At 51.2% G+C, this 19,145-nt stretch overlaps 2 protein-coding genes across 2 annotated transcripts in view; one reads left to right on the top strand and one right to left on the bottom strand.

Annotated features, from left to right (window-relative positions):
• Kiaa1324l (KIAA1324 like) overlaps nt 1-8,674 on the top strand; it is a 66,075-nt gene extending 57,401 nt beyond the window's left edge. Inside the window, exons 19-21 of the mRNA XM_004633579.2 lie at nt 962-1,140; nt 2,022-2,187; nt 7,892-8,674. Coding sequence (XP_004633636.1) covers nt 962-1,140; nt 2,022-2,187; nt 7,892-7,951 — 405 coding nt within the window. The 3' untranslated portion in view covers nt 7,952-8,674. The remainder of the gene's footprint in view (nt 1-961; nt 1,141-2,021; nt 2,188-7,891) is intronic.
• A 7,035-nt stretch (nt 8,675-15,709) lies between these two features.
• Grm3 (glutamate metabotropic receptor 3) overlaps nt 15,710-19,145 on the bottom strand; it is a 72,993-nt gene continuing 69,557 nt past the window's right edge. Inside the window, exon 5 of the mRNA XM_004633580.1 lies at nt 15,710-15,783. Within this exon, the coding sequence (XP_004633637.1) occupies nt 15,710-15,783 (74 nt within the window). The remainder of the gene's footprint in view (nt 15,784-19,145) is intronic.

Genomic DNA, 19,145 nt, shown 5'->3' on the forward strand with positions numbered 1-19,145 from the left:
AGAGAGGACGTGAACGTGCGTGCAGCTGAGACGCGGGTGTCACATGGGAGGCCCTCAGCCCGTCTGAGGCGGCTGTGGGGGCCGAATTAAAAGGGGCTCCATGCGCATACATCTCTGGAGCCTGTTTTCCTCAAATTTATATATATATATATTCACACTGCTACTGGTTGCTGTATATTTTGAAATGTATAAAGAACTGCAACTGAATTCTGATTTTCATTTCTGATCTACTATTTGATCCCTTCAGTTTTCTTTAATTTCTCTCTTTGGCCTATTGTCTTGACTGTGGCATTTCTTGCTTAGCTGTGCCTTGCTACTTGTGGACACTGCCTTGGAAGAACTGAGACACCTGCTGTGGGAGGTGGCCGGCCCAGGGGGCAGTGTGACCCAGACACAGCCCGCTCGTCCTGGAGCAGCGGGGATAGGCTGTGTGTCTGTCGGCATGCCTGCCACCCATGCTGGCCACGGCAGGGCCCGGCTCCCTGAGGCTGAGGCAGTTGCTGTGCTACTGGAGGGCGAGGTGGGGCTGTGGGTGTGTGCGAGGGGCCAGGAATCCATTCTGATTTACAGTAGCAAGCAACCTGAGCTTTCACGGGAAGTCATAATTAACAAGTCAGGTGTTGATAAATTTGAGGAAAACAGGCTCCAGAGATGTATGCGCATGGAGCCCCTTTTAATTCGGCCCCCACAGCCGCCTCAGACGGGCTGAGGGCCTCCCATGTGACACCCGCGTCTCAGCTGCACGCACGTTCACGTCCTCTCTCCTGTCCGTTCTCATCTCTGTCTTCTCTTGCTGGAGCAGCTCTTGAGGGAAAGCAGCACCGTCCTCAGTGTCCACTGTGAGGGGAGGGTCGGCAGACTCTTCCTCTGGCGAGACGTGACCCTCAGGTGGGTCAGGTTTGACCACTGACTGTGACTCATTTCTCATATCATCTGTGGTTCTACTTGCTTGTTTTCAAAGGAAACCTTGTATGTGTGGAATGAACCCAAATGGTGCATTAAAGGAATTTCTTTGCCTGAGAAAAAGCTGTCGGCCTGTGAAACTATCGACTTTTGGCTGAAAGTGGGAGCTGGTGTGGGAGCTTTCACTGCCGTTTTGCTGGTGGCCCTCACATGCTACTTCTGGAAAAAGAATCAAAAGTGAGTAACTGTGCCAGATTGGTCTTGAAGGACTGGAAGGCTCATTTGCGTTGTGAAGCATTTTGTCCCGTAGGTCCTGTCAGCTGCTGGGCCACCTCCTGGTGGAGGAGTTATAGGAGAGGCCCCTGAGAAAGCTGCTGCGGATGTGGTCGTCATTCTGGTGACAATCACAGAACGCCAGAGGTCACTGAGCATAGATTCATTTGTCACCACACACAGAGACACGGACGTTCCAGGTTGCCAGTAGATGGCAGAGAGCTGAGACTGGAAGGCAGGATTTCTCTGGTGTTTCTTTTTATAACACCATGATGTTTTCTTGTTCCACTTTTTCTTTTCAAATTTGTATGGGCAGATACTTGCAAAGAAATAGATTAAATGAATAAACAAATATCACATTTACTTCACTTCTCCAAGAATTTGGGATTGAATATTGAGTCCAACCCCTGAACATGCATTCATCTGAAACGTGTTTGAATCTTTTGTAATGATTTGCATCTCAGAGTGCTGTGGAAAATGTATATTCTATCTAGCATGATTGTCATATCTGAGGTAGAAAGTTAAGTATACTTGCCTGTTGAATATGTTCGTCCTTATGAATTGAACTTTAGAAAATGTGATAGTGGATCAGCATCCACATAAGGAAAGTGCAAATATCTTTAATAATTGGACAATTTAATGTAAAATGGACTAACTATTGAACAGATTCTCTGACGTGTTAGGAAATATTTCCATCTGGGCGATTGGTAATCAGGAACACAGAATTGGTCTTCAATTGGTAGAGCATCTACATTATGAGAAGACAGTTTAGTCAGCTGGCATTGCCTGATTTGTATAAGTGCACACCTTATTTATTATTATTTACTCTGTTTACCATGATTTAGATTGGAGTACAAATATTCCAAGCTAGTGATGACAACAAACTCGAAGGAGGGCGAGCTCCCAGCTGCAGACAGCTGCGCCATCATGGAAGGGGAAGACAATGAGGAAGAAGTTGTGTATTCCAATAAACAGTCGCTCCTGGGAAAGCTCAAATCCTTTGCAACAAAGGTGGGAACAGGATCTTAACATGGATTGCTAAATGTTCATAAATCAGGCTGTGTTAACCTAGGGCATGCATACAGTCCCTGCCCGTCCGCGGTCTGTGTCTCAGGGCTGTCCGCCCAACAGAAAGACGCTGAGAGCCACGTGGTGCAAGCGCAGGACACTCCGTGCAGCAGCATTTTTACTGGTTAACAAAGCAGAAACGAGTTAGGCACCGCTGATACAATGCAAAGTGAGGACTTTCTGTATGTACAAGCGATGGACTGTGTGGCCACAGCTGCTGAACGCGGCGTGTCTGCGGGGCTGCTGTCGCCTGGGGCCGTAGCGCAGTGAGAGCAGAGGTCAGGTCTCTCGGAGTGTGTGTGCTCGATGCTCGTTGGCATTTGCACTGTTGACTTGGCAGCTGCGTTGTGGGAGCTGCAGAGAGGGGCGACCCTTCCAAGCAATACAGCTTTGTGGTAACTGGGTTTTTATGCAGATACTTTAAGGAGAAGCAATTTAAATATCTGACATACACCCATACTTTGGTGTTTATTTTACAAGACCATTTTGCATAGAGAAAATAAAATTTAATGAACTAGTGTGATACTTGAGGTAGCACATCAGATGGATTCACGTTTTTTGGCTTTAGAATGACTACTGTACCCAACGTCCTGTGAAACCTTGTTTCACAACGTCCTGTTTTCTTGACATCCTCTACTATTAACTTAAAAGCTGTAAATTACCAGCTTATCCATTCATGATTAAAAATAAGCATGGCACGAGGAAAGGGCTGCCTGCCAGGTGACTTCCAGCAGGACGGAGACGTGACGAACGCTTCCACTGTGGAGAATGCATAGGCCGCCTTTCCCCTGCCTTCCTAACTTGGCACTCACCTGTGTTACAGGACACTGTTTAGGAATAAACTAAACTGTCCTGCCCTTCTACTAGCAGTTAGTTTTGTCTGTTAATATCGACTTCGGGAAGGGTGCTGACGTGGTGTAATAGTACATGCGATGATTGCTCAGAGCGGAAAGTTGCACCCAACTTGGCAGCTCACAGTTGAGACTGCCACGGTTTCTTGAGTGCTTTAGAAGGTGTGGGACTCCTGGCCAGAGACAAAGGACAGTGTCGTACTCCCGGACGCCCTAAGCAGAGCAGCCAGACCTACCCCTGCTGCCCAAGTCCCAGTTCCCTCCAAGCCACATGCAGAGAAAATGGTCACACGTGGCTGCATGACCAGAAAGGAACTGTAAGCTTTGGAAGTCTGAATTTTCAGAACCAATGTGAAGTTATCCCCTCTTTTTTTTAATTCTTAGCCCATCCTGGCTTTAAAAGGAGGAAGTATCTTTCTGTATTAGATGGGCAGCTTGCCTGTCCATCGCTTCAGCGGGGGTGTAAGCAAGCCTCCCTTTGCTTTGGAAAGGGGCTGTATCTTTATCTTCTAAGGCTGAATTTTATGCAGCATTCTGTAAGAAGTAGTCTGGAGCAAAAGGAAATCAGTGTCTCATTCGAAAGCTGTGTAGAAATGTCAGAAAACCGTGGAGAATTATCTCCCCAGTGTCCTGAGTTCTCTGCCATGCTGGTTCCTAGTGAAGTTTGCCCGCACTGCATTAATCCACCCAGCGCTGATGAAGGAGACTGGAAGAGGCTGGGTTCACACCATTTGCTTTATGCAGAGTTTAAGTAGAAATAAAGCCAGTGCCGATGAGACTTCAGCAGGAGGGGGAGGCGGGCTGCGTTACTTCCCTCCGCCACCTGCAGGGTCCCACACAGCTAGCTGAAGCAAGGACATTAGCTGGCGGGCTGCTCTAGAAAGCCGGCCAGCATTCTCTTCATGCCCAAGGCCCTCACGTGGGCACCGAGATGCTTTTCTAGAAGATGCGGGTGGAAAAGGCATGGAAATCTTTAAAAGCGAGTGAGCTCCAGCAAGCTCCCTGGTTCTGTCTTTGTGGGCTGCTGTCAGGAGCCGTGTGGAGCACCGTCCTGCACTTGGGCCCTCATCCTTTGTTCTGTGGTCAGGGCAGTTCTGTAGAAGATCAGGCACAGAGGACACATTGGAGAGAACCCAGCTGATGCTGGTGTCTCCATAGGAATATGCCTGGGAGGTGGACACGAGGCTCTGGAAGGAAAGCTTACAGATACGTGGCATGTGGCACGGGTGGTCTCCTTGGTGGCTGTTAATGTCAGGTTTTAATTCATCTCAAGTAATCATCTCTCCTTTGTCCGTGAGGACACTGCCTGAGGAGAGTTGTTTCCACTTTTCTCTACTTGTCCATGCCACCGGCGGGGAGGGGTGATAGCTGTGCCCCGGGTGACTGGGTGAAGCGTGGAGGTGTTAGCTGACTTCATTGTGGGCAGGAGCAGGGCCATCTCCTGGTGCGCCTGGATTCCTCAGTCAGATTGAGCACGCAGCAGCCAGAGTGATGGGGGCATGTTGAGGGACAGGCAGACGTAGCAGTCAAAGGCATTTCCGCCAGTTTGGGAGCCACGCCAGGGTACAGTGATAGGGTGACTGTGAAAGTCAAATGGTCACCGACATGCCTTCTCCCTGCATGTCTGCATCTGAGGTGCTACTGCCCACGGGCCTTGGTGGTGGCTGCTGACCCCCCATTCCAGGCACTGTAGTGTCACCTTCTCCTCCTCCCTCAGAGGGACCTAGATCTGTTCTTCCAAATGCACAGGTGCGAGAGGGACAGCAACATTCTAAAGTGTCGTGGAGACCCGGTGTGTGCCCACTGCGGTTCACTGGGCCATTGGAGGGTGTGTGCTGAGTGTAGTGCTCTGGCTGGGCAGAAGTATGGGTGAGGGTTGAACTGGAATTGCATTTGAGCTTCCCAGCTTGGCTGTCACTCGAGGTTGTACCCAGGCAGCCCGGGGGTTGCTCTTGGAGGAAATAGAGGAAATAAGGACATTTCTTTCCCAGGACTGGTCAGGCAGCATCCCAGACTTTCAGACAAGGTGTTTGTGCAGTGTGTGTGTGTGTCCCCATCCTTCTGTCTGTCCATCCATCTGTGTGTGTCCCTTTCTTGTGGTTCTCCACAAGCAGGCCAAGAAGAGATGCTTCCCCTCTATGGAGAGCCCTGCTTGGTGGCACATTGCCGCTCTTAAGTAGTGTACAGCAGGAAGTGGCAAGGGAAATGGTCAGGGCCATCATGAGTCACTTTCTGAGAGGCCCCTGGAGGACAGGAGGTGCAGGAGGTTCTCTTGAGTGTTTCTACTCTGGGCCTGTTTCTAGGTGGCTTTGTGCTCAGAAGTGCTGGTCAGCTTCAGACCGTCCGTAAGGCTGCAGTTGCCATGCAGACCTTCTGCGGCACGGACCAGGCAAGGCTGGAGCTTGCTGGTCAGTGCAGCCACCTCAGAGCTGAGAGGCAGGATGCCATCAGCTTCTTTGGGCAAGACCGGTAGGCTTCAGCATGAGCCCTGGTTCTTAGTGGTAATGTCTGTACCAGAGAACAGAGCCAGTGCTCTGTGCCTGGGATGAGACATCGGTGCACCTCCAGGGCGGCTGCCAGCCTTGGCAGCCTCTGCAGCAGCTCGATTCTGTGCTGACCTTCACAAGGCGGTGCTTCCTGTGGGTGGCTGTGCAGTCGACTAGGGTACGTGATTTGAACAGAAGCTAAGTGGGCTTCCAGGGCCCTTGGCCCCAATGATGGTGACTGCACTGTACCAGTCTGTAGCTTTCCAAGTGGCACACGGACCACAGGGGCCATACGTAATTGCTCCAAAGGCAGTGAACATCGAGGAGTGTTACTAAAGGATGAGCTGTCTCTGAGGACCCTTAGCTTCTACCCACAGAGCACGGAAGTCCTGTGGGTTTTGGTTGTGTGTGCTGCAGCTGGGCTTGGACCGCGTCAGATCCCCAGTACAGAGCGCAGCAGGCCTGTGCACACATGGGACTTCGACGTCCAGGACACCACTGACTGGTTTTGTGCAGGAGAGTTGGGGGTGCCCATTTCCTGGAGGACATGTTCATAGTCTGAGCCTGAGGTGCCACGGAGGCAGTGACAGCTCACTGCTCAAATGTGTGCACAAGCAAGGCTCGTGGGCCCTTCCTGCCCTGCTGGTCAGCTGCGGGCGTGGCTCCAGGTGCGGCGTGGAAATGAGACTGAGTTCTGTGTGGAGTTTGGCCACAGCTCGCAGCAGTTCTAGAAGTGCTGTCGCCGGTGGGTGTGGGGGACGTGAAGCTGAGGGGGCTGTGGAGCAAGGCTGCCCCTGCTGCCAGAGCCTCCTGTTGGCCAATCACCAATTACAGACCCTTTGTGTACAGCATCGGCCTGAGGCTTGTGTGGCCACGGGGCGGCACATGGCCTGTGAAGGGCCTCTGCTCAAGGACGCCTGATGGAGTGGCCTGTGTGAGTGTCTGCTGGGCGGCATCAGGCTCAGCTGCTGGACAGACCTCACATGTACACTCGACTGTCCCGCATGGCCCAGGGGCTTGGGGCAGCTGCTCCTGCAGTGGGATGCCCACAGGAGGGCCCCGGGGCAGGGATGTGCCTGCACAGCATGGGCCCCGTGGGGGATGGCTGTGCAGCCATCAGAGGGTGGAAGCGCCTCACTGCTGGGCGGGCACGGCGGTGGTGCAGCAGCCCAAGTTCTGACCATCTAGTCTGGGACTACTGCCACAGGCCTCTCCGGAAGCCCTTCCTTTCAGAAGCTACCTGCACCAGGAGGGCAGCTATCTGTGATGCCCATTTTCTTAGCCCTGCAGCAGCTTGCGCTCGGTGATGTCCAAGTCCTCAGTGGTTGTTTCCAGCTGGCTGCAGCTGCAAGCAGGAGGCTCCAGGCAGGTTCTTGTAGAGCTGTCTGGAGAGCTGAGGCCCAGCGGCTGTCCTCGCAGCAGCAGAGCAGCTCCGGTGTCGGCGCCGCTGCATGCTGGGGAGCCTTGTCCTAGCTCTGGGACTGCAGCCGGGCCACACCACTGCCTGCTCCCTCTCCTCATGAGCCTCACTGCAGACACAAGTGTTTCCACACTGAGTAGGGCAGCTCTTGCTATTCTATTTTAGAAATAATCCTGAGTCTCTCTTGTATTCCCATTCCTGAAGCCCTGAAGCCTTATTTTTTTTTTCTGACTTTAGTAATTAAAATGTTGGGATAAATCCCACCTCCTGTTTAATTTTTATCATTAAAGGAAAATAATTTATTTAGTGGGTTATACTTTAAATGTGTTCTGTAACAGCAGAAATGGAATATTTAATTAAAACTTGGATGTAGGACCTGAGGCGGCTTGTAGTATCCTGAGCAGGCATGGACCTAAAGGCTTTCCTGAGATGCCCGTGCCTCAGCTGATCTTGTGTCACACGGGTGTTCTGTGGCTTCGTCCTGCTGTCCTCGCTCTTCTGTCAGCCTGCATCGGCTCAAGATTACTTAGTTTCTGTCAGTTCCATTTGCCGACAGTCAGCAGGGCAAGGTCACTGGCTTGGCACCAAGGTCGGTGTGCCCGGAAGGGCCTGAAGGCTGTGTCACGGGCGTTGTGGGCACCCTGTGCTGTCTGCTGCGGTCAAGTCTGTGTTGTCCTGGATCTGCCTGTCTAATCCCTTGGACATCCAAGTGTCCTTCAGGGCAGGCATGCTGCCTGTTTTATACCTGCCAGCTTACTTTAGTAAGTGTAGAGTCTTAATGACAAGTGGCAGGTGCATAGGTTAAAATGAACTTTCTTTCTGGGCTATTGGGATCCTAAATATTATTGGAATTCCACTGTGTTGATTATGTGTTTGGTATTTTTCTTTAGGAAAAGGAAGAACATTTTGAATCTGTTCAGCTGAAATCCTCACGATGCCCCAATATGTGAAGTGGTCATGCTGTGGGCTTCAGAGACGTGGTCCACGAAAGCCACTCCCCAGCTGTGCAGGACCACGGTTAGGACTGTGCTCTGATGGGGCTTCCTCATGGGCTGTGCTGCTGAGAGCTCAGATTGCCTACCCAAGCGCTCCAGGACTTTGCCAAACCAAGCAATGCAAATGGCGGGACCTCGACTGCACGCAGGCTTCACTCAGGAAGAGCTGCCGTACGTCCGCGTGCCCGGCGGCACACAGGCCTGTGCCCAGGTGCATGCCAGGGACCAGCAGGTGGCCTTCCCTCTCCTGTCCATTAGTGGGCGTGTTCTGCAGTGCGGAGGCGAGCACAGGCCTGAGATCTTGTTTATGTTTGTTTATATTTTGGAAAAGATGAGAAAAATTTTCTAAGGTATAATTATTTTTTCCATTATTTATTTTCCCAACAGACCTTAAATCATCTTTTCTATTAAAAATGTTAGTCAATGAAAGACAATAAACTTTCGTGTTTATAGGGTATTTTCTCTTGATTTCACAGACTTCTCAGTGACATTTTAGGGGAATTGGCACGTGCGCGGGGTATTTATTTCTAACCACCTTTGAAACTCCATCCTTGTTGGCATTCGCAAGAAGAGTTTGCCCCAAAGCTGGAAGGAGTATTTAAAAAATGTAAAAGACAGTGAGAAGCCCTGGCTTACCTAGTATGCAGAAGGGGGGCTCGACACGGCGGGGGCCAGAGGCTGAGGGGGGCGAGCCTGCAGGTCCAATAGTCACACAACCCTGACGAGAGTGCGGGGCGCCGTCAGCACAGCATCCCTGTCGGCTCTGGAATGGCTCTGCGGTCTCCAGAGGCAGGGCAGGGGTCCCTTCCCCAAGCCAGGCACAGCAGGTTTCTGCTCCAAGACTGTGAGTTACGGTCTGGTGTGGGGGGGGGGATCTTTTCACACCTATGAAGCAGGAGTTCAGTTTTGGAAGATATATAATTATGTTCATGTTGAGAATGTGGAGGTACCAAAGGACCTGTGAAGTAAGTGTCATTCCAGCGTGACCCAGGAAGTTGTGATGTCTTAAATGGGTTATTAGTGTTCATATGACATTTTTTTTTTTTTTTCCAGAACCGGGGATTGAACTCAGATCCTTGCATTTGCCAGTCAAGCGCTTATCCTACTGAGCCATCTCCCCGGCCCCTATATGACATTTACTGAAAAAAGTTTGAAGATGGATTTGACTAATTTTGTGTAAACTTTATTTAGAGCCAAGGAAAAGGGAATTCTCCTGGCATTGCTGACCTAAGGTGGCCTGGTTGTTTCCAATAAACAGTGATCTTTGTAGATCTTTACCCAGATTTTATAACAGCTCGTGGCTGGCCACAGTGGCAGGGCACACGGGTGGCACCTGATGAACGTGTCTGGGCATTTCTGTGAAGTATGACCTGTAACACACAGTTCTGTGGGGCTGCCCTTGTTGCTGTGGTGTGCTATTTGTCTGGTGGTGGGTGACAGGCTTGACCCTTTGCTACTGTGGAGCAGATGTCCGCTTCATGTCTGTCTTTACTGTTGCCCGTTAGCTGGATGAAGTCTGTCACATTGTTCTTTGCCATGTGCCTCAAGGAGGATGCCACTCAGCAACAGAGTTCTGCAGCCTTTTGTGAGGCAGGACGTGGCACTGCTCATTTTGTCCTGTGACCAGGGTATCAGTGTCTTTCCCCACTTCGATAAAACTTCAAGCAGACAGTGCAGTACACCTGACGAGTGCCCGCTCCAAGGCGCGTGGCCGCCCGGACAGAGCTGGCAGCTCCTGCCTGTCGCCGCCCCCCCTGCTGTGCATACCTGTGTGTCCCAGGCCATCCAGGTAATTGGGGTCTGCCCCTGCCTGCTGCTTTCTCTTGTCACGGGGCCAAAATCTCTGACATGTCAAAAATGCCTTAAATTTTAATGAACTCTCGGAAAAGGTAGTTGATACTAAAGAATTTATCTTATTTCTAATTTTAGATATTAAGTAAATGTTGTCAGCTCTGTCCCATTTTGGGAAGGGGCTGTCTTGCTCCTTTAGGTTTCAATGGGTTGTCTTTTTATTCCAAGAGCTGAAGAACAGTGACAGGAAGAGTATTATGAGGAAAATTGTCAGTATCATTCTGGCTATAGAATTCAGTGTAGTTTTCTGTCTGGCCTTTGCAAACCCAGCGACATGTTGAAAGGCTAAACAGACAGATTTAATCGGCATTTGTTCTCCTTCCCCCGCCCGTGGTAGAAAAAGTGGTATTTGTTATTTTTCTAAAAGGCACATTTTTGAAGCCTTAAACACTTCATTAAACCGACTGTCACCTGTAACCTCCCTTGGCACTCTGCCAAGACCTATTTAAATCAGTGTTGCCCTGGATGAGAGGGTGCCTTGTACGGGTGTCGCCTGTCATGCCATCAACAGTGTTGAACAATGTACGTGTGTGCTTGATTGAAAAGACTGAATTCCATTGCTGACCTTCCCATTCTTTGGTTATTGATAATCACATCCTTCCTATGAAATTAAAACTTCACAGTATTCTTGTCTAGACGTTCGTCACTCTTTTCTTCCCAAAGATAGAGCTGGCTGAAGCTGTCCCACGGAACTGCTTGCACTGGGTCACTGCGCCGTCACAGCTCGCGTTCACCAAGGACCCAGCTGGCCAGCTGTCACTTGCCGCCTCTCCCGGAGCTGTTCTCCTTGGCTCGGGGTCATTCCCAGCAGGAGGAATTAGATCTTCTCTCCTCCTTGTGAAAAGGAAGTGTCCTGGGGCTAGGGAGGTGCTGATGGGTGTCCACATAGGCTCACATTTATCTTCTCACGGGAGTGACAGGCAGACAAGATCCTCAGAGGGCCTGAATGCCCCGTCTTCTGGTATAGCAGTTACAAATACAGAAAACAGTCTGAATTAGTTTCTTCATGAAGAAATTCAGAGGAAAGAAAACTTCTAAGAAAGCCCAGACGCTTGCCTCATGCCGGGAAAGCAAAGCAACATTCACTTCCTCAGTCCCGGGCAGAGACGGGCCAGATGGCAGACCGGCAGGCTGCTTTGGGCAGGAGGGCATCTCCCGCGCCTGCGGCCTGTGGTCCCTGGTGCTCTGCACTGTGGCCTGAGAGCGGCTGGGGACGAGGAACAGGGGTGGCTTCCTCTGCATGGGCCTGCACCTGTGGTCCCTGGAACTGCAGCTTTAAGCTCTACATCTTTATTCCTCTTTTGATGTTTTACCTGTCATTTAAAAATATAGTTGCCTTCTTAGCTCAACAGTTTTGAACAGGAGGTCGGGTAGACTTTGCCTGGCCCTGGTGTGGATGTCCACAGCCATACCACATTGGTCAGAAGAGCCTTTCTGCACAGTGCTCTTCAATATGAGCTCACTGCCATGACAGCGAGGTGAACCCTGGAGGGTGCAGGGAGAAAATGACCTGTCACCTGCCGTCCGCAGTTCAGTCCCCCAGAGACGAAGCAGATGCTCTCCTGAGTCGTCCTGTAGTGCTGGGACTCACTGCCGATATTAACTGGCAGAGGACAAAACCAGAACAAGTAAATGGGTGCACAGTAGATTAGCAAGAGCTTGCCGTCTTCTGTCTTAGAGGCTTATATGATATTGCTGGGACAAGTGGCATCAAAAGGCACATTCCAGCTCACACATAAATCCATGTCAAACACCTGGGGCCAATGGATGGCGCACGAGAGGAGCTCCAGCGCAGATTCTCCAGGCCCTGCCCTGGAGCCCTTGCTTGCTTCTCGTTTGGTAAGATGAGGCACGCCCCGGGCTTTCCACAATGATCAAGACCTATTTTCTTTAAATTAATTTTATTGAGAAACGAATAGCAATGAGACAGTTTCAAAATCGATTAGGACAGTTTTAATACATTGTATATTGTTGTCTTCATAGTAGTTATTCATAGTATAAGATGCAGACACGATATCCTGTCCAAACACTGTTAGTACAAATCTTTCTTCTCATTGAATTAAGAGAGTGGCTGTATAGCTATCCCAACTATTCTGCATATACAGATACAAAATGGTCCTTCATTTGTATTCCCTTTTTTTGTTTTGTTTTGTCAGAGATGGGTATTCCATTGCCGTTCATATACTGTAGGTGCATGAATTCAGCAAAGTAATCCAATATAGTCCAGCAGTCCATAATAGTAGTGGGTTATCCACAGCACTGGCAATGTCAGAAGTTGTTGACGAGCTTTTTAGAGCTCAGCATATTAATATGGCTTTATGTTTTATACCTCATTTTTATACTTTTCTGTTAGATGGTTAAGACCAAGACTAAAGTAAGACCTATATAACAAAAAACATAACTTTTGTATCTGACAAGGTCAGTCAAATCCCCTCAGGATTTACCCTGAAACCCTGTACCACAGTTTGTAGATCCTTTGTCAGCATCAGCCATGTGGATGAGTCACAGCCATTGCTTAACCAATTTGCTCTCTGTGAAAGCCTGAGAGAATGTTTTCTCTCCCTATGACTCTCCTTAGACACTACATCATCGATCACTTTCCTCTGTGGCCCCATAATCTCCTTGATCAGGAAATTTGGGACACAACTGAGTTACAGGATGTTACGATACAGGTTCTTCTATGTCCTGAGTCCGCACTGACCTTGAAAGGCTAGGGCCAAAATGTTGGCTGTCCTTGCAGCCCTTCTTTTTCTCTAATTTTGGCCAAGTCCTATTTTAATACTTAAAGAACTTTGAAAGATGTTTAGGAAGTCTTTCCTGATTGGTGGTTCAAGAAACAGCTTTGGTGTCCTTGAACCTACTGTCTCATGAAAGCTTGTATTTGGGGAATTTTCTTTATCTTACTAATAACTCCTGGAAGGAGGGCCCTAAAGTAGGCTGTAACATTTGGTAGACTTGGTTGGAGGGGGCATTGCTTCTGTTATCTCAGGTAACTAATTTCACATCATCTATACTGCATTTCAAATAAAAGTTAAGCCAGTGAGAACAGTGCAGACCTGACTGTCAGGGACCAGCACAGACCTTGCCTATCTGTGGGTCAGGACTGCTGTCCTCAGCTCTCTGCTCATGACCCAGCTTCCCGGCAGCTCATGCTCATTGGCTTCTGTGTGCTCATAGCCCTTGCTTGGCACTCTCTGGAGCCCAGAGCCGGTGCCTGGACGGATGAACAAAGCCAGGGACTCGCCAGGAGCGATGTGGGCGTGCAGACGAAGCGCAGGCTGAGTTAGGCTCTGCGCCAGCCGTCGCATCTCTGTCCTCTGTGTGCTCCTCCAGCCGAGTCCTCACAATTTAAAGATCACAACTGCTTCTTTTGTTGCACAGACTTGATGGGCAGGAAAATAGTATTTAAGCCGGTGAGGACAGGGGACACCCCGAGATCTACAAAGACTCCAAAATCGAGGATAACTGAGCATGTAGTTAGATTCTAATGTGTGTGCTGTAGTGAATGAGACACATCATTCAGCCAGGGTCTCTTAAACTCAGGAAGGAAGTTTTGCAAAAATGGATCAGCTCAACCACTTCTATATTCTAGAAGAACGAAATGTTATTTTTGTTCTAAAAAAGCAGACGTGTTTTTTCAATGGCTTATGTAAAATAAAAAAAACTGCAGTGGCTATTTTCCTGTACACAAGTTTAAATATTGAATGATTTTTTCTGTTTCCGTGAGAACTCCACAGGGTAATAAAGAGCCACCGGCAGACGGGAACTGGGAAGTTGGGAGATCCTGTTGGATGGGAAGGGGGAGCAGAAGGGAGGGAGGGGAAATGTGAATGTTTGTGAAGATTAGTTTCGAGCTCGCCAGTTAGACGATGCATTTTCAAATCAGAAACAAGGTGCGCATGAACGAAGGAGGAAATGCTGAGGGCTGGCACCTGCTCAGCGTGCAGCGCGGCGCGGCATCCCGGCCAGAGCCCAACTCCCGCCCAGACCTGACGTGACCTCCCCACCCATACCCAGTCTGGCGGGAAGGGCTGCAGGTCGTCTTGGCTGGCCACCATCTGCTGCCCGCGCGAGCCCGAGCCCGAGCCCTGCCGCCCCCTGCAGCCACTCCCTGCCTTGCCCCGAGCAGGCGCTGGCTCCACGTGCTCAGCTGTTCTTCCTGCAGGTGCAGCCTCGGGAGAGGAACTGCTGCTGCTTAGTGCCATGGATCTCCTACCCGACCTGCCCGCTCACTCCCCCAGCCCCAGGTTCCTGTTTGAAAAAGACAACTCAGGAACTAGGACACCATTGCCCCACCACGCGGTGGGCTTTGGACGGGTGGACGCGGTTGTGGATTCAAATGCAGCTGACACCTTCGTGTTCCGGGCCTGGCTCTGCGGGCTTTTGTGTACCTGTCCGTTGATTTTTGGATGTTGCTTTATTTGGGGGAAGGACTTTGCTTAAAGGAGGGTGGAGATGAGCTTGTCCTCGGTTATCACAGAGAGCACCAAATCCCCACTGATGAGTGTCCTTTCTGGACACTCACGAGAGAACCTGGCGAAGATAAGATGGTTGGGAGCAGTGTGAGCACAGTGGGGCGGCCCCCCCAGACCCTGCAGGAGGGACGCACAGGCTCCTCTGGGCTTGCCGAGAGCACGGCCCTATAGGCCTTTTTCAGATTTCCGGCCTCTGTAACTGAGAGAAAATGCGTCTTTTGGTTTTTAAGCCACACAGTTTGTGGTGTTTTTCTTCCATCAGCAATCGGAAGCTACATAATGTGGCCATGGAGCCTGACACGAGACCTGACACATGTGTTCTCAGTAACTTTTCCTACGTTAATAAGTGATCTGCAGCTGGGTGTGGTGGCTTACTCCTGTTATTCCAGCACTTAGGAGGCTGAGGCAGGAGGATTTCTGTGAGTTACAGACCAGCCTGGGCTATAAAGCAAGTTCAAGGCCAGCCTGAATTGCATAGTGAAACTCTGTTTCAAAAAGATGAAAAAAAAGAAAAAGAAAAGCTACTAAAATGTTGATAGAAATAGCACAGAATTAGTAAAAATAATCCAGTTTTAGCCCACACTTCTTAGATTTTCTCTTATTTGAGTAAGTGAAACATTTTACGACAAGTTTGTGTGCCTGCATGCTTTTCCTGGGACTGTCACTTGGCTGGGTGGGGAGCGCTTCCTGTGTGGGATGGGACACTGTCCCAGCTCCTGCCTGTGAAGGGTGTTTGGGGCCACAGCGGTGCCACCAGCTGCTACCTGGCCTCTGTGACCTGTGACGAAGTCCAGATCCCCCTCCAGCCCAGGCTCGTGTGGATGGGAGGGGGTACGCATGGGCAATCCTTCCAAAACCAAAAGGAGAAATGACTGGCAGGGTCCATGTTACCCTGAGAGACTCACAAAAGACAAACATTTCCCCCATGCTGGAAATCCTGGAAGGTTTTATTCCCAATGTCTTTACATTAATACATTTGATTTTTATTTTGTGCTCAGAAAAACAGTCTGTTACACAGAATGTAACTTTAATGTACAACATAGAAACTCGTCCTAAGTTAGTTACAACAAGAACCTACAAAACTTGATAGGAAAAAAAGTTACCTAATATTGCCACCGTAGTTTTTAGTAGACTGACGCTGTCAGACCCTGTCACCAAAGCTCAGCTCTGTAAACAGTGGTTATTTCTGTGTTCTGGGGAACCGTTAGTAGTAGGGGCACTAAAATCAGCCTAGAAAGTCCTAGCACATCACGTTACAGTCCTCAAAAATAATTTATGTACTGCTTCTAAGAAGGTCCAGGGTCTTCTCACTCCATCTCTGCGTTCTGGAGCTGCACGCGGGCATGTGTGACCGACAGTCTGAGAACAAGGGCTGCCTGGAGGCAGGTCACAGCGAGGAGGTGGTGGAGTCCAGGACTTCGCGCCCGTTGCACACCGTGGGGACATAGGTGCTGGCGGAAGCTGCAAGACAGAGTGACAGGAGGTGGTTAGGTGGCCGTGCAGGAAGGACACCGCACGGGTGCAAGTTATGGTCAAAACCCACTTTAACTTGGCCTGGTCGCTGCATGTCAAGTTTCTGGGTATGTCCTGCTCACCATCGTGCACGTTAGTACGCACTTCCACACTGGTCCAGCGCCGCGCAGAGCGCGCACAGCAGGGCCTGCTGGAGGAAGTCTCAGGGTCAGCTGTGATAATCCACGAACTGGCCAGAGTGCCACGTGCGGAGCTGAAGGTCCACGGCAAAGCTTTATAATCTGTTAAATGAGTTAGCGGTCTCAAGGCCCGTGAGTGTTGTTCTCCCGCGAGCTCTGTGCACTCTGCTCCTTGGGACTGGCTGGAGACAGCATCAGGGAACAGCAGTGCGGGCTGCAGGCGGAGGGCTTTGATTTCACTCAGGTTCTTAGCAGACTAATCCTGAGCCTGACCCTACCCCCACCCCAACCCTAGCCCAAAGGGTAGCATCCTTATTTGTGACGGCAGACAGCAGGGCTAGCACGGTGACAGGAGTGCTCACACTCACTCTTTTACGACACTCAGCTTTACCAGAAACAAGTTTTAGCTCTGGGCCTCCTGGTGTAGTTTGGGTTCTACGAGCGATCCAGCTGCACGAACGTTTTAATGACTTTGCCGTCACTGGTCTTTCTTTTCACTGAATGTATACAAAACCAGGAGCCTCACTGGCCGTGCGCTGGAAGCCACAACCAGGCGAGGCTGGAAGATAACTTCCGCCGCCTTCCGGGTCTCTGCGTGTGTCCGCGACCTCTCCGGCAGACGCCAGGGCTTCAGGGCCACCGACCACCACCGGATGCACTGAGACCCGAGCCTGTCCTTAAGGACTCACAAGCTAATTTGATGCCGAAGTGTGCACTCGGGTACTGGGTGTGTTCCCGTCCCATAGAACTGCATTTAGCACAGGAATACTTTAAACACAAAGCAGTAACTGGGATGGAGATGATGTGCCAGGCGGGGGAACGCACCATCTTCTGGGCGCTGAAGCCTTTCCTCGGGCCGCCCCCAGGGACTACGAGCCCCGGATTTTGCCTGCACTCTGAGCGGGTGTGTGGGGTGGGAGGCTGCACCAGTCTCCGCCCGCCCACCCACCCGCCCGGCTCCGCTGTGCGCTTCAGGCTCCTTCACTGAGTCTGCGAACAGCCGTGCCATCCTGGAGGGCGGGGAAGCTGCATATTCTGAAACTTCTATAATAAAGACATTTAAACATGGACTATGCCGGACAAATGCCTGATGGAAAGTGGCTGTAAAATGACCCACACATGAGGACTTTATTTCATTCTTTACAAAGTCTAGGCTCGATTGAATTCTGGTGTCATTGCCAAGACCATGGAGGGCGGGAGAGAGTTAGGCAAAGGGCAGCTCCCACCATGGGGCCCTGGCCGCCGAGGCCCGAGGCCGGCCGCAAGGTGCAGTCTTCCCGCAGCCCCGGGTCTGCCTGCCTGCGGGGCCCTGGGCTCGGAGTTTCATGGACAGAGTCCCTGCACAGGGTAGAGCTCCGGTCCCAGAACCTGCTCCCCACTGGCCTTCCCGCTTACCACAGTCTTGCCCAGCCCCAAAGGCGGCAGCATATGCTTCACGCTTTTGTCCTCCCGACGTCAGACCTGTCACGAGGTCCACGCAACCGCGTCTTCACAGCTGGGTGCTTCGCCCTGCCCAGGCAGCGGGGCCCAGCCAGCCGCGCTGTCCTGAGCACCGCAACGCTGTCCTACCGGCACCTGGCTCTGCGCTTCCTCCTGAACGCTCCTTTTCTGCACAGCCAGGAGACCATAGCCAGCCACAGGCAGACAGCTCTCAGAGAACATGTCTGGGCAGAGCACGCGCAGATTTTTCCCTCGTGGGCTCCCTAAGCAACGTGGCAGAACGAGGACCTCTCAGCAGAGACTGGTGGAGAGGTGACAGCAGGCGTGCTGCGGGACTGTGGAGTCCCGCAGGTGTTCTGTGACTGCGCCACGTCAGGCACTCCTGGCCCTGCATCTCCATCCTGCAGGGGAGGCGGGCAGCCTGGGCCTCAGGCCCACGGACACCCAGGGTGCTGCGCTCTGAGCCCTGCCACGGAGCTGCGCCCTCCCGTGGCTTCTCCTGCGCTGCTCCAGGACTGTCCTCTCCTACCACACGCCTGCGCCTCCTCATGCACCTCTGAACTCCGGGCGGCGGCGGCACTGCTGTGGGAGCCAGGCCAGCTGCTCCAGTACACTGTGGTTTCAGTGCAGCGCGGCCCTCGTGCAGCCGCCCCTTCTTGTTACTTGTGCTCGCCTGTACATCTTGACCAGCAAGCATGCTGAGGCGTCGCTGTCTGTTTCTTTATGTGCCTATTGCTGGCACAGAGCAGATCCTGTCTAAAGATCATCCGAATATTCGTGTTTTGAGGAACAAGGGACGCTTGGGATGGTGTGAGAAGAAGTCTGCGCAGGAAAGCCTGGGCACAGCTTGCTGGGGACAGGTGAACTTTCCTGTTTCCAAGCCACGTGGAGGGGCGACCATCCACTGCCGCAGAGAGGCCAGCCAAGCCTCGGGCTCTGCAGACTGTGCTGTCCTCTGGGAGCAAGTTCGTTTGGCATTTCTGGGCAGTGCTTTCATTTCCAGACCCAAGAGCAATGGGGTCAGGATGTCTAGGAGGGGGCAGGGTGCAGGCGCCTCTGTCACATCCGCCCTGGGTCCTCTGCGCCCATCCTACGCCCTCACAGCCATGCTCCGAGACTGCAGCGGAGACTGGGTTGAGCCATAGTCTTTGGAGCCTCTGCCTCCAAATTAAAAGACCAGGCGTATTTTGCCAAGGTAGGAATGACAGGGCCTGCAAACCTGTCTAATGCCCACCCCGTGGACCTCACTCTAGAGGGCGTTAGGGGCCCGGCCTCCCTCCCTGTCCACAGGGCACATGGCGAAAGCCCTACGCAGCAGGCCTGACCGTGGGGGGAACAGAATAGTTTTTCTTATAGGAGTAACAGCAGCCAGAAGAATCCACGAGGCACTGCCGGCTTCTCTCTCCCTAAGCCCTTTTCAGGGTGTCGAAGGAAGCTCTGCTTTGCATGTTTCTGCTTCTGTTTTAGGGTTTCATCTGCAGCTTTCACTGTGCATTTTATTATGTAAAAATATTCTCATTTTTGCACAAGCTGCTGACTATAGTAGAGGAAATTATTGTTTTATGAGTTTACTATCCCAATTGCTTTGCCTTTCATAAATATTTTACTTGTGTCTTTCATATCAGCCCATCTGTTATTCCCCAAGGTAGTAAAGTACATGGAAGAGCAGAAGACTCTCTGTCTCTCTGTCTGTCTCTCTCTGTCTCTGTCTGTCTGTCTGTCTGTCTGTCT

Source organism: Octodon degus, unplaced genomic scaffold, assembly GCF_000260255.1.
Source record: "Octodon degus isolate 3935 unplaced genomic scaffold, OctDeg1.0 scaffold00056, whole genome shotgun sequence".
NCBI lineage: Eukaryota > Metazoa > Chordata > Mammalia > Rodentia > Octodontidae > Octodon > Octodon degus.